This window comes from Pseudophryne corroboree, chromosome 5, assembly GCF_028390025.1.
Source record: "Pseudophryne corroboree isolate aPseCor3 chromosome 5, aPseCor3.hap2, whole genome shotgun sequence".
Lineage (NCBI taxonomy): Eukaryota > Metazoa > Chordata > Amphibia > Anura > Myobatrachidae > Pseudophryne > Pseudophryne corroboree.
This window is the reverse complement of record NC_086448.1, coordinates 528817183-528830146: the sequence shown is the minus strand read 5'-3', so window position 1 is coordinate 528830146 and position 12964 is coordinate 528817183. Positions and strand designations below refer to the sequence as shown.

General features: G+C 46.0%; 1 protein-coding gene and 1 long non-coding RNA gene across 2 annotated transcripts in view; one reads left to right on the top strand and one right to left on the bottom strand.

Moving 5' to 3' along the window:
- LOC134927974 (uncharacterized) overlaps window positions 1–12964 on the top strand; it is a 117261-nt gene that overhangs the window by 53712 nt on the left and 50585 nt on the right. The window lies entirely within an intron of this gene.
- On the bottom strand, window positions 10340–11062 carry LOC134928711 (cyclin-dependent kinase 5 activator 1-like). The gene has a single exon (XM_063924725.1). It carries the CDS (start codon window positions 11060–11062, stop codon window positions 10340–10342), a length of 723 nt encoding a protein of 240 aa, XP_063780795.1.

The window sequence follows — 12964 nt, the reverse complement described above, 5'->3', positions numbered from 1 at the left end:
CTTGGTAGTGTATCTGGATGACATCCTCATTTTTTCTAGGGATCTGAAGACCCACCGGGAACAAGTCAAAGAAGTGTTAACTCGTTTACGAAGGAATCAGTTATTCTGTAAATTAGAGAAGTGCACCTTTGAAGTACCCACGATTCCATTCCTCGGTTACATTCTTTCAGGGCAGAGGTTACAGATGGACCCCGCTAAAGTCAGGGCGATTCAGGATTGGGCACTTCCAGCTACCCTTAAAGGAATTCAACGTTTCCTGGGGTTTGCTAACTTCTACCGAAGATTCATTCAAAATTATTCTTCTGTCATAGCTCCTATAACCGCATTAACTAGGAAGGGAGCTGATCCTGCCAAGTGGCCTCCGGAGGCTTTGGAGGCTTTTTCATCTTTAAAGGAGGCCTTCACGACTGCTCCAGTTCTTCGACAACCCGATCTCAGCCGTCCGTTCTTGGTGGAGGTTGATGCCTCTACTGTAGGAGTAGGAGCAGTATTATCCCAGCTTTTCGAGGACAAGAAGGTCCATCCTTGTGCGTTCTTCTCGCAAAGATTCTCCCCCGCTGAACAGAATTACGCTATTGGGGAACAGGAATTACTGGCAATTAAGTTGGCCTTTGAGGAGTGGAGGTATTTGTTGGAGGGAGCTCAGCATCCAATTTCGGTGACCACGGATCACAAGAACCTCCTGTATCTACAGTCAGCCCGATGTTTGAACCCACGCCAAGCAAGATGGGCACTCTTCTTTTCCCGTTTTAATTTTAATCTCAGTTACCGACCAGGTTCCCTCAACAAAAAGGCAGATGCATTATCTCGCTCCCTAAGTTCAGAAGAACCCTCTGACCGTTCAAAAGAGCAATTTATCCTGGAATCCACCTCTTTTTCTGCAACTAATACCTCTCCACTTCCTCCTCCAGGGAAGATCTTCGTTGCACCAAATCTTCGCAAAAAACTTCTTACATGGGCTCACTCCTCCTCCTTTATGGGCCATGCGGACGGTCATAAGACACTTAAATTCATTCAGCGCTCCTACTGGTGGCCTCATCTCAGGACTGACGTTCAGGAATTCATAGCTGCCTGTCCAAAATGTGCCCAGCATAAAAGTCCCAAAGGTCCACCAGCCGGGTTACTCCATCCTTTGCCGGTACCACTAAGACCATGGACGCATATTTCTATGGACTTTATTACAGATTTACCTATGTCTGGTGGGCGGAACACCGTATGGGTCATAGTTGACCGATTTCTCTAAAATGGCACACTTTGTTCCTCTGGCTAATCTTCCATCTGCATCCCAGTTGGCAAAATTGTTTATAGCAGAGATCTTTCGACTCCATGGTCTACCCCAGGAAATCGTGTCTGATAGAGGTCCTCAATTTGTGGCCAGATTTTGGAGATCCCTATGTTCTGCTCTTGGCGTGAAATTAAACTTCTCCTCAGGATATCATCCTCAAACGGATGGTCAAACAGAGAGTGAACCAGGATCTGGAGACTTTTCTGCGTTTATTCATGTCCTCCTCACAGGACGACTGGCTGGACTTCCTCCCGTTCGCAGAATTTGCCCATAACAATCTTTATCACTCTGCCACAAAATCTTCTCCATTCTTCATTAATTATGGTTACCATCCAAGAGTTCCTGACTTCCAACTTCTGTCTACGCTCGAGGTTCCGGCCGCAGAGTCAACACTTCGTCAATTTACTGAAGCCTGGAAACAAGTTCACAAGACTTTGCTCAAGACATCCAAGAGATATAAGACCTATGCAGATCTGAAACGAAAAGCTGTACCAAGCCTTAAGGTAGGAGATCGGGTTTGGGTTTCCACACGTAACCTAATATTAAAGGTTCCTACAAAAAAGTTTGCTCCCAGATTTATTGGGCCTTACCCAATCGAAAGAGTGTTGAATCCTGTGGCTTACAAAGTGAAATTACCTCCGCAGTTAAGAATTCCTAATGCATTTCATATTTCTCTCTTAAAACCACTGGTACTTAATCGGTTCAGAGCCGCTCTGCCTAAATCACCCAAGATCCAATCAGCACATGGAGATGAATTTGAGATTCACAAGATCCTCGATTCTCGCAGACGTTATGGTCGCATCCAGTACCTTGTTGATTGGAAGGGGTATGGGCCAGAGGAGAGATCTTGGGTAGATGCAGAGGATGTCCATGATCCAAGACTTCATCGGACATTTCATGCCAAGTTTCCAACTAAACCACATAGGTGTCCGGAGTCCACCCGCAAAGGGGGGGTACTGTCAGCGTCCGGAGTCTTACCGGTACGCTGGGGCTGCGGGGCTGGCTTCCTTGGTGTTGTGCGGGCAGCGGCGGAGGTGGGCTGCTGCGCCAGATCCGTGGGCAGCAGTAGCGGCGGTGAGGGGGCCGCTCGTGGCGGCGGGACGCCGCTACAGCGGGTCGCTCTTGCTGAACCGTTGCTTGGAGACCAGGGGCAGTGAGCAATGTGGCTTTGCAAAAAGGTCTGCATTACTGGGCGCCGCCATGTTGGAGACCAAGTTTTAAGCATAGTTCCTGTTTCCTGTTTCTTCCAGCCAATCCAGGGGAAGCTCTCTCTATAAAAGGGGGCTGGTTTAGGACAGGGATGCCAGTGCTTCAAGTTACAACCCTGTTGTAGGTGCTTTAGCCTGTGCTCCCAGGATTCCTGCTGTATCTTGGTTCCTCCTGATCCTGCTTGGTCGGTTCTCTGTTGCTGCTGCAGCCCTGCCGTTTCTTGCCTGCTACTGCCTGTGGAAGCGCTCTTGGAAAACCCGGTCCAGTAAGACTCTTTGGGCACAGTCGGCCCCGAGTCTTCTGCCTCGTCTTTCAAGCCACACTCCACAGATCTCCTTCACCAGCCATGCCTTTGTACCACTGACCACAGCCTGCAGATTATTATCTTCAAGCCTCGTTTTCCAAACCACAGTCCACAGTCCTTGTCTCCAGCCACGTTTTCAACTACCATCCACAGTTCCACAGTTCATCATCTACAGTCTCGTCCTTCGAATCACAGTCCGCAGTTCTTCACCTCCAGCCACGTCTTTAACCATTGTGCTTCAGCCTCGGTTCTCTACCTCAGCCCTGTACATAATAAATACTTTCCATTGACTCTCAAACCTCGCCTACGTTCTTCATTGCTCCGTGTCCCATGCGAAGGAACTATGAGGGTAATTCCAAGTTGATCGCAGCAGGAAATTTTTTAGCAGTTGGCCAAAACCATGTGCACTGCAGGTGTGGCAGATATAACATTTGCAGAGAGAGTTAGATTTGGGTGGGTTATTTTATTTCTGTGCAGGGTAAATACTGGCTGCTTTATTTTTACACTGCAAATTAGATTGCAGATTGAACACACCACACCCAAATCTAACTATCTCTGCACATGTTATATCTGCCTCCCCTGCAGTGCACATGGTTTTGCCCAATTGCTAACAGAATTCCAGCTGCGATCAACTTGGAATTACCCCCTATATCCAGCCCCCTCATCTGGTTCATTCACAGCCTGCTACCTCCTCGGGCAAATCTCAGCTGCCGGATCCACAAACCCTGCCAGACGTGACAGCACTACTCTTACAAATTTTGTACAAAAAAACTAACTGGGACAGTAGCATGAAAAAGTGGGGAGACCTTCCTAGACACCGAAAAACGGACAACTTCTATAGCAGAATCATATAGAAGACTGTTAGTGGGCATAAGGAAAGTACTATACAGTACCTTTTTAAAAGTTGCCATATGCTGATTTTAAAAAATAATGTAAAACAAATTTTGTTTAATTACCAACGAGTTTAATGAAAAATGCAGAAAAAAACAAAACTAGAAAACGTGATTTGGGGGTAATTTGATGCCACTTTTTATTTAAGAGAAAAAAATCTAAAAAAAAAATTCTAAAAAGCAATTATTATCATTGAAATAAATACTTTAATTAAACTAACAAAAAAGTTGATTTTGGGGTACTTTGAGGCCACTTTTTTTCACCAACATTGATTGACAGTAAGGGACTGTTTGGGAAAGTTATCGTCAGAGTGCAAAAACGCAGGCACGTCATGGCCGTTTTTTAGGCATGTCTCTGGTGGCTGCTGCGTGCCATCCTCTTTCCCATTCAGGCTGGCTGCGAGTAAGTGCCGGATGCTTGGGTATGCTGCCAACGGGTATAGGCTTGGGTATGGGCCCCGCCATCTTTCTGACCGCAGCTGACCCCTGACAGTACCGCACTTAGTCACTAATGACCGCTCAGCAGGGGATATGTAAGTCTGTATCTGTGCACTCAGAGGTTGCCTGAACAACGTAGCTTCCAGCCATGTCCTTAGGCTCCAGGTTCCTGTTACCTGCAACCAGTTCCTGTGAACCAGTTCCTATGATTCCGGTTATCGCACGTGGAGTTCATAGCACTTAGCCACCAGTCCCCAGTTTAGACTGAAGTGCTCTGTTCAATTGACCTTCTGCAATCTGAAGCTCTCTGTTCAATTGACCTTCTGCAATCTCTGCCCAGTACCAGCCAGATTGACCTCAGGCTACCATCAGTGTTTACCCAGAGTGACTGGTGTCAGCAACTGAGATGCTGCAAGCATTATCCAGTCCCAGCACAGTTTTGTACTCCGCCAGTCCAAGTCTGGCTAAAGAAGCTAATCCGGTCCCAGCCCGGTTCTGTACTCCGCCAGTCTACTTCTGGCTACAGAAGCGAATCCAGTCCCAATCTGGTTCTGTACATTGTCAGTACAAGTCTTGCTACAAAAGATAATCTGGTCCCAGCCCAGTTCTGTACTCCACCAGTCCAAGTCTGGTTAAAGAAACTAATCCAGTTTTAGCCCGGTTCTGTACTCCACCAGTCCCAGTCTGGCTAAGGAAGCGAATACAGTACTCTGTACTCTGCCAGTCCAAGTCTGGCAAAAGAAACAAATCTGGGGCAAGCCCAGTACTGTACTCTGCCAGTCCAGTGTGGCTAAGAAGCTACTCCAGTTCCAGCCTGGCCTTGCATCCCGCCAGTCCAGTTATCTGGAGCAGTCCAGTTCACTACTCAGCTGTTTCAGTTATCTGCTGCAGTCCAGGTCAGTACTCAGCTATTCCAGGTTATCTGACGCAGTCCGCTTCCGTACTCGTCTGTTCCAGTTATCTGGCACAGTCTGGGTAAGTTAACCTATAAAACAGGCCTATATTTGCCCACGACAACTCCTGCATCATAGTGCTGTCACCCAAAGAGCTCCTGATACCACTCCGGGAACAACAAGTACCCGTTTTGTGACACAAGGAGGTTAGTCCATACGTTGATTATTCCAAACTAGAATCGGTTTTATTGAAGATAACAGGATATAGGTGGTAGAAGATATACAGTAGTCAATATGATAAAGTATCAATCTCGCCTGGGCAAACAGATGCCTTGTAAGTGATTGCCCCTTTAAAAAAAAGTCAGAGTTCGGCCGGCATCCCGCACGGCCGCCGAACTCGGGCATCATTTCATCTGGCCCATGATGTTATTCTGGTTGACGAATCATGCACAACACTCAGTTGAGACAGCTTGTAGTGTTTAACCATTTAACTACATGTCAACAAAAAGAACCTTAGCTAGTCCACAAATCACTTAGGGCCTGATTCAGAGGAGGATGCAGAAGTGCCTACAACTTTGTCTTTTGGTGGTCGCTATGGGATCCGGTCTGAAGGTCGACACTGTCTAGGTCGACAAGTTTAGGTCGACCACTATAGGTCGACAGTCACTGGGTCGACATGGATGGAAGGTCGACATGGTTTCTAGGTCGACACTGTCTAGGTCGACAGGTCTAAAGGTCGACATGAGTTTTTCACATTTTTTCCTTTTTTTGAATTTTTTCATATTTAACGATCCACGTGGACTACGATTAGAACGGTAATCTGTGCCGAGCGAAGCAGTAGCAGAGCGAGGCACCTTGACCAAAGCATGGCGAGCGAACACGGTGCACTTATTTGGGTTCCCAGTCACTTTACGAAGAAAACGACACAAAAAAACCCCAAAAACCCTCATGTCGACCTCTAGACCTGTCGACCTAGCACATGTCGACCTAGAAACCCTGTCGCCCTTCCATACATGTCGACCTAGTGACTGTCGACCTATAGTGGTCGACCTAAACATTGTCGACCTAGATACTGTCGATTTGATGAACCACACCCGGTCGCAATATGGTGGTTGCCTGAAATAAAAATAGTGTCTCTGCATGGACACAACTGAAATGCATATGTGGCGCTACTTAGAAGCATGCCAGTAGCAAAATATCGCTCCACTTCATGTGACATTGGCAATGAGTACACCTCTGAATCAGGCCCTGAATCTGAAAGACCGAGTGTTTTACCATACTCATTGTTTCCTAGTAGGTGGTGCTGGTACATCTGATTGTCCTTCTTAAGGGTAATACGTAACAAATATCTGTGGGATAACCAGTAGAAGAGACTTTGCTGTAAAGACATATAAGATAGGTATTTATAGGCTTGCCATGATATCCCTTTAATCAGGGACACCTATGATTTACACAGGTTCTGTGGCTGGCTAAATTCAAGCCTGCATTTCACCTGGTTTTAATCAGCCACAGAGCCGCTGTAAATCATAGGTGTCCCGAATGAAAGGGATATTATGGCAACGCCAGGTACTGATCTACTGTATGTGTAATTGTGTCACAGAGTGTTATGGCCATAGGTTGCACTAGACTTTTTTTTTCTCTTCACTTTAGTGCAGTTTGCAGTAGGGGATACATGTTTAAAAAGCCGCAGGGCGCAGACCACTACTGGGCCACAGGTTTTCATAGATAAAAATCAGAACAAAAATTCCAGCAGGTCAGCCAGTGTAAGATGCATGTGTGTTATTCAGCTATTACTTGCCACTTAACTGGGAAATCCTATTTACATAGTAATTTATACTTTCTCAGAGCCTCCATGCCAAATGTAAAAGATCTGCAGTGCTAAAGAGTAAACCATGAAAGATCTTAAAAGATTTTAATATCATTGACCTCATAGGCTTCTGTGTCACTCAGTAATCAAACCTTGTGCACTAGTTCTTCTTTATCTTGAGAATAATTGTTCGCCCTGGTTGTACTGGATGTTTGTGTGATCACAGCTTGCTATTGCCCCTCTTGCCTTTCCAATGTGTGCTGTGGAGGCCTTAGTATTGAAGGTTTGGTGTGACTCTTTGGGAGGTGGTTGTCAAACTTAAAATGTGTTGATAGTTGAAAGGATGGTGCATCCTAGACAATGTGGGACTGGGGCATAAAGGGGCACATGTTTAGGCATACCTCCCGACATGACCCTCTCCAGGAGGGACAGAATGCTCTGCTCCTGGACTTTTCTCTTAATGTATGATCGCCAGCACCTGTTTTGAACAGGTAAATGGATAAGAAAGGTGTTTCAGCACAGGTGAGGTCAATCATACATTAAGAGGGAAGTCCAGGAGCAGAGCATTCTGTCCATCCTGGAGAGGGTCATGTTGGGAGCAGTGGCAAACGCAGGATTTGCATGGTTTTTTTTCCAGAACTGGGCGGAGCCAATCACGGGGGTGGGGACTGAGGTGACCCAGTATAAAACTAGTGTGTCTGTGTGTGTGTGTGTATATATATATATATATATATATCTATATATATCTATATCTACACATATATATATATATATACACATATATATATATATTATATATACCTACACACACACATACATATACACATATACATAGCATATTAAACATGCATACATATATATATATATATATTTATGTGTACACACACATACAGTACATATATATATATATATATACACATGTATATATATATATATATATAATATGTGTGTGTGTGTGTGTGTGTTTATATGTACGTATGTATATACATGTGTATATATGTATGCACATGGATATATATATGTACTATAATTAAAATAAAGTAAACTTTTATTGCACTTACAAGTGCCACCAGGAAGACAGCAGGCTGCAGAGGACGCTAGACAGCCATTAATAATACTCATGCAGCTAAAAATAAATAAAAAAAATGAAAAAAAAAATATATTTTTTTAGTGGAGGGGGGGGGTTTCTTGGTGCTCGGAAACCCCCCCCCTCCCCCTGGGTGCGCCACTGGGGTGGTATGGTTTAGGGGTGTGACCAGTCTGCAGTGGGGTTGTGATCAGCCACCACATTAGTTTGCCTAACCATTGGAACGCATTAACATGGGCTAGGGCCCCTGATAAGTATATATAGTAAATACTGCATGACAATTAGGGTGGCCAATCCCGGGATCGGGATCGGCGGGATCCCGGGATTTGGGGCCAAAAATGCCGGGATTTGAATCCCGGGATTGGAGCCTTCAATCCCGGGATTCACGTGCGCATGCGCACTACTGATTCTTGACCGGGCAGCGCCGCTGAGCACTAGCGCTCGGCTCAGCCTCAGACGCTGCCCGGCCCCGGCTGCCCTGCTGTGTGCGGCGTGACATCAGCGAGGTCACGCTGCACAGCCCCTTCAGCCATGGCCGCTCCTTCCGCCCTCCAATGCGCCTGCCTGCCAGCCAGCCCTCCTGCCCGCCACAATTTGAAAGTAAAGAGGACTCTAAAGCAGGTGCACTGTGAATGATACTCACGCTGCGCTGCCCTGCTGCCTGCCTCTGGACCTCAGTGACCCCTCTACTCCATAGTGAGTATTATATATATCTATATATATATAGAATTAATTAATGCTGCAGCACTCTGAGTCTTTTAAACATCAAAGGTGTATTGGAAAAATCACAACATGATTTTTTCAGTACACCTGTGATGTTTAAACGACTCAGAGTGCTGCAGCATTAATTTATCCCATTGCTTCCATCACTTTATTCCCTGAAGCAGAGTGCCAGGCTGTATGTACCATAATATATATATATATATATATATATATATATATATATATTATACATACACAGTACAATCCCGGGATCACGGGAATCACGGGATTGAGCATTTTTCAATCCCGATCCCCGGGATTGGAAAAACGGCCCGGGATTGGCCTCCCTAATGACAATGTACCAAATTAATAACAGCAATGCACTGTAAAAAATACACCATAGTCCTGTGCAGTATAAGGTAACCAGTGTCAGACTGGGGCATGTAGGGCCCACTGGGGGAATGCAGTGGTATGGGCCCCATGTTTAGAGGTGTGGCTAGTCTGCAGAGGGGGTGTGGCCTGCCACCTCATTGGTTTGACTAATGATTAGAGTGCAACATCTGGGCCCCTTTATAAATATATACAGTAAATTCAGCTGCTGCATGCATGATAATGTACCAGATTACTTATCAGCAATGCACTGTAGAAAATACACCATAGTCCAGTATAAGGTAACATATGTATAATGGATAATTCAAGTGCCCAGTCTGGAACCTGATCCTTAGAGCAGGAGGTGGCCCCCCCCCAGGCAATGGGGCCCATCGGTGGTTTCCCCTATACTCCTGTGGGCCAGTCCAAGCCTGAAGGTAACATATGTACCTTATAATGCAAGTGCACAGTCTGAAACCTGATCCCTAGTACTCTTTTGGCCCAGTCCAACCCCGATCCTAGATACAGTGCATTGCTAAAGTATTCACCCCCCTTTGCATTTTTCATGTTTTGTTGACTCACAACCTGGAATTAAAATGGATTGTTTGACGGTTTGCATCATTTCATTCACAGAACATGCCTAAAACTTTGAAGATTTTTTTTTTATTGTGACGCAAACAACAAATAGTACAAAACAACAGAAAACTTCAGTGTGCATAACTACTCACCCCCCTAAAGTCAGTACTTTGTAGAGCCACCTTTTGCGGCAATTACAGCTGCACGTCGCTTTGGACAAGTCTCTATGAGCTTGCCACTGGGATTTTTGTACATTCCGCAAGGCAAAACTGCTCCAGCTCCTTCATGTTGGATGGTTTCCGCTTTTGAACAGCAATCTTCAAGTCTGACCACAGATCAGATTCTCAATTGGATTGAGATCTGGGCTTTGACTAGGCCAGTGGTTCCCAAACTGTGTCCCTATGCACCCTGGGGTGCCTCGGGTCACTTTCAGGGGTGCCTTAGATTGGTAGTCAAGGACCAATTCAAATTATTTATAGTTAATGAAATGGTCAAACCAGTGCTGGTGGCTGCCAATCATAAAATATGTGGACAAAGAGAAGCAAATAACAGCCACAGGTGGGTTTCTTTGCCTTAAGTTCCCAAGCCTGAAATAGGGTTTCTTTATCTTAGGTTCCCAAACCTTAATTTGAGCTTCTTTATGGTTCTCAAGCCAGAGCTGTTGCTATAATTCATGGAAACAGAATTTTCATCAACGCTCACCACAGTTGCTAGTCACTGTATTAGCCTCTACCACCTCTGATGGGAGTCTGACTGCACCGCAGGCTCAGGTAACGATTTTAGGCTGATGTTATGTCCTGCTGTCCACCCTCAGCTTTAAGATCCTCAAAGACCTGGATGAAATACTGGGGGTCAGCGTGGAAGCGGATCATCTTTGCACTCATTAGGTTGATAACATAGAGGCAACGACTCCAAAAGGCTTCCTTTGAACTTTCAGCAAGGAAAGGCCTCAGTGGGTAGGTGGTCTCACAGTCCGTGTATGCGTAGGATAAATACAGGCACGTTGATAGATATGCCACTAGTTCTTGCATGCTGAGTAGCTCGGATGACATGACCTCTCGGCAGAGCATGTAGAAAAACACTACATTGGCCGGAGTGATGAAACTGACCGTCTGCCAGTATACAGAGAGGGAGCTGTCTACAGCGGACATCCATAAAGCGATATCTGTTGGTGATATATGCTGGAACTCCTTACATCTGCGGCAGAGGAACTCCGTAAGACAACTGAGCAGCTCGCTGGTGGATGCCTGCACCATCTTGGATTTTTCAGGTGAGCGCACTTCCTTTTCATTAGCAGGTTCCTTGTCAGGAGCATCATGTGAGGCCTGTATGAAGGCTGGTAGATCCACACAGGATAGCATCGAATCCTTCCTGCTCTCAGTGATGAGGTGGGTAATGCTGGTTCCACCCATTTTGCCTTGCCTCCTTTTAGCCATGAATCTCCTGAAGCACACGATGAGCGAATGTCTCTTGACAGGTCTTCCAGTAAATCCAGGAAGCATAGCATCCCTATCCTAATCTTAACCCTAACTCATCCCTAACCACAAACCTCACCCTAACCATAACCATAACCCTTAACCCTAATACACCAATGCAAACCACTAAGACCTACACCAAACGTAATACTCTATATCCCTAATACCTTGACCCAAACCCCTAAACTAACCCTAATACCTTACCCTATGTTTTTTCCTTTTCGTACTATAAAGGCGAGGGGGCTCTTCCAGTTATTCCAGACGTACAGCATACAAGCCTGATCTGAGAGCGTGCTAGGGATTAGAAGGTTGCTTTAAAGTGGCATCTGCAGTGGGGGCTGTGGAGTGGACACAAAGAGCTGGTTGTGTGGTGGGTTAGGGCAGAGCCGGCCCTATGTATAGGCAAACTAGGGCATTTGGTATGCCTAGGAGCACAAGCAGCTTTTGCTGATTAAAATGATATGCGACATGCCTATATTCTGTTTATATGACTGTGGCTGTATCTGCATACGAAATGCTACGTATTATTTTAATCAACAGAAGCTGCTTGTGCATCCTAGCCACGTAGTAATGCAAATAAGGTGCATTTTCATCAAAAATGGCGCCCAACGTTAGCAGAGCTGCCAGCTGACTCACGCCAGGTATCTCCTGCTGCATGGCGTATTGAGGCAAGATGTATGAGGACACATCTGTATCCAAGCAGAGGCAGAGGTCATAGTGTTAGCGGCCGTGTCCGTGCTGTGTACAGGTGGGTTGGTTGTGCAATAGTATTCGGTTTATGTGTAAGGGGCATTATGTGTGTTGTGTATAAATGCATTAATAATGTGCGGCAAATGTGTAAAGGGCACTGTGTGTCATTATGTGTATAAGTGCACTAATAATGTGCGGCATATGTGAAAGAGACATTATGTGTGTCATTATGTGTATAAGAGCATTAATAATGTGTGGCATATGTGTAAGGGACATTATGTGTGTCATTATGTGTATAAGAGCATTAATAATGTGCGGCATATGTGAAAGAGACATTATGTGTGTCATTATGTGTATAAGAGCATTAATAATGTGCGGCATATGTGAAAGAGACATTATGTGTGTCATTATGTGTATAAGAGCATTAATAATGTGTGGCATATGTGTAAGGGACATTATGTGTATACAGGGCCGGCGCCACCATTAGGCAGCTTTAGGCAGCTGCCTATGGGCGTCAGCCACTGGAGGGCGACGCCACGTGCTGCAGATGAGTGCTTCTTCTATTATTAGCTGTGCTCCTCATCTTCCTTAAGAGACCAGGAGCAGGGATGCCGCGGCCACCATCAGTTAATAGCCGGCACTGACAGCGTGAGTCAGTGTGTCCCATCAGCTCTACCGCGGTTAAAGTAAGCTGGCTCTAGTTACAAATAGCACTCCTCCCTCTGCAATACTCCCTGAGCCCCCTGCCCCTCCCCCCCAAACCCGCGATAGCCTTCAGCATTTCCCGCCCCACACCACGATAGTATCCTCCTCTTATATTCAGCCTCTCCCCCCTGCAATTGCATGCCGCATATTCTCTCCCTCTCCCCTACCCTTCATGACAACCCCCACGCTGAGCAAAGTGACCAGCTGTCTACTTAAGCTTTAGTGATTGCCCCCGCATTTTCTCTCCCTCTACCCTTCAGGAACACCCTCCCCTCTCCCCCCCCACTGAGAAAACTGATCGCTGTCACAGTCAAGTTAAACTGTGATGTTGGGGACCTATTCCAAGTTGAGAGGAGATATTCACTGTCCGGGCGTCCCCGGGTGCAGCGGCTTAATGAGGATGACAGCTCGTGTGGCTACCAACGGGATCAGCGGTTGTGTCCTGTATTAGCGGTCAGGGCCGTATGTGAGCGGGCGAACTCCAGAGGGATCCCCAGTGCTTGCTGGTGACAGGGAGGAGTAGCCACAAGACGA

What these genes read in the sequence shown, in the direction of transcription:
- LOC134928711 (XM_063924725.1), bottom strand. Translation starts at nt 11,062, where the DNA reads ATGCTTCCTGGATTTACTGGAAGACCTGTCAAGAGACATTCGCTCATC.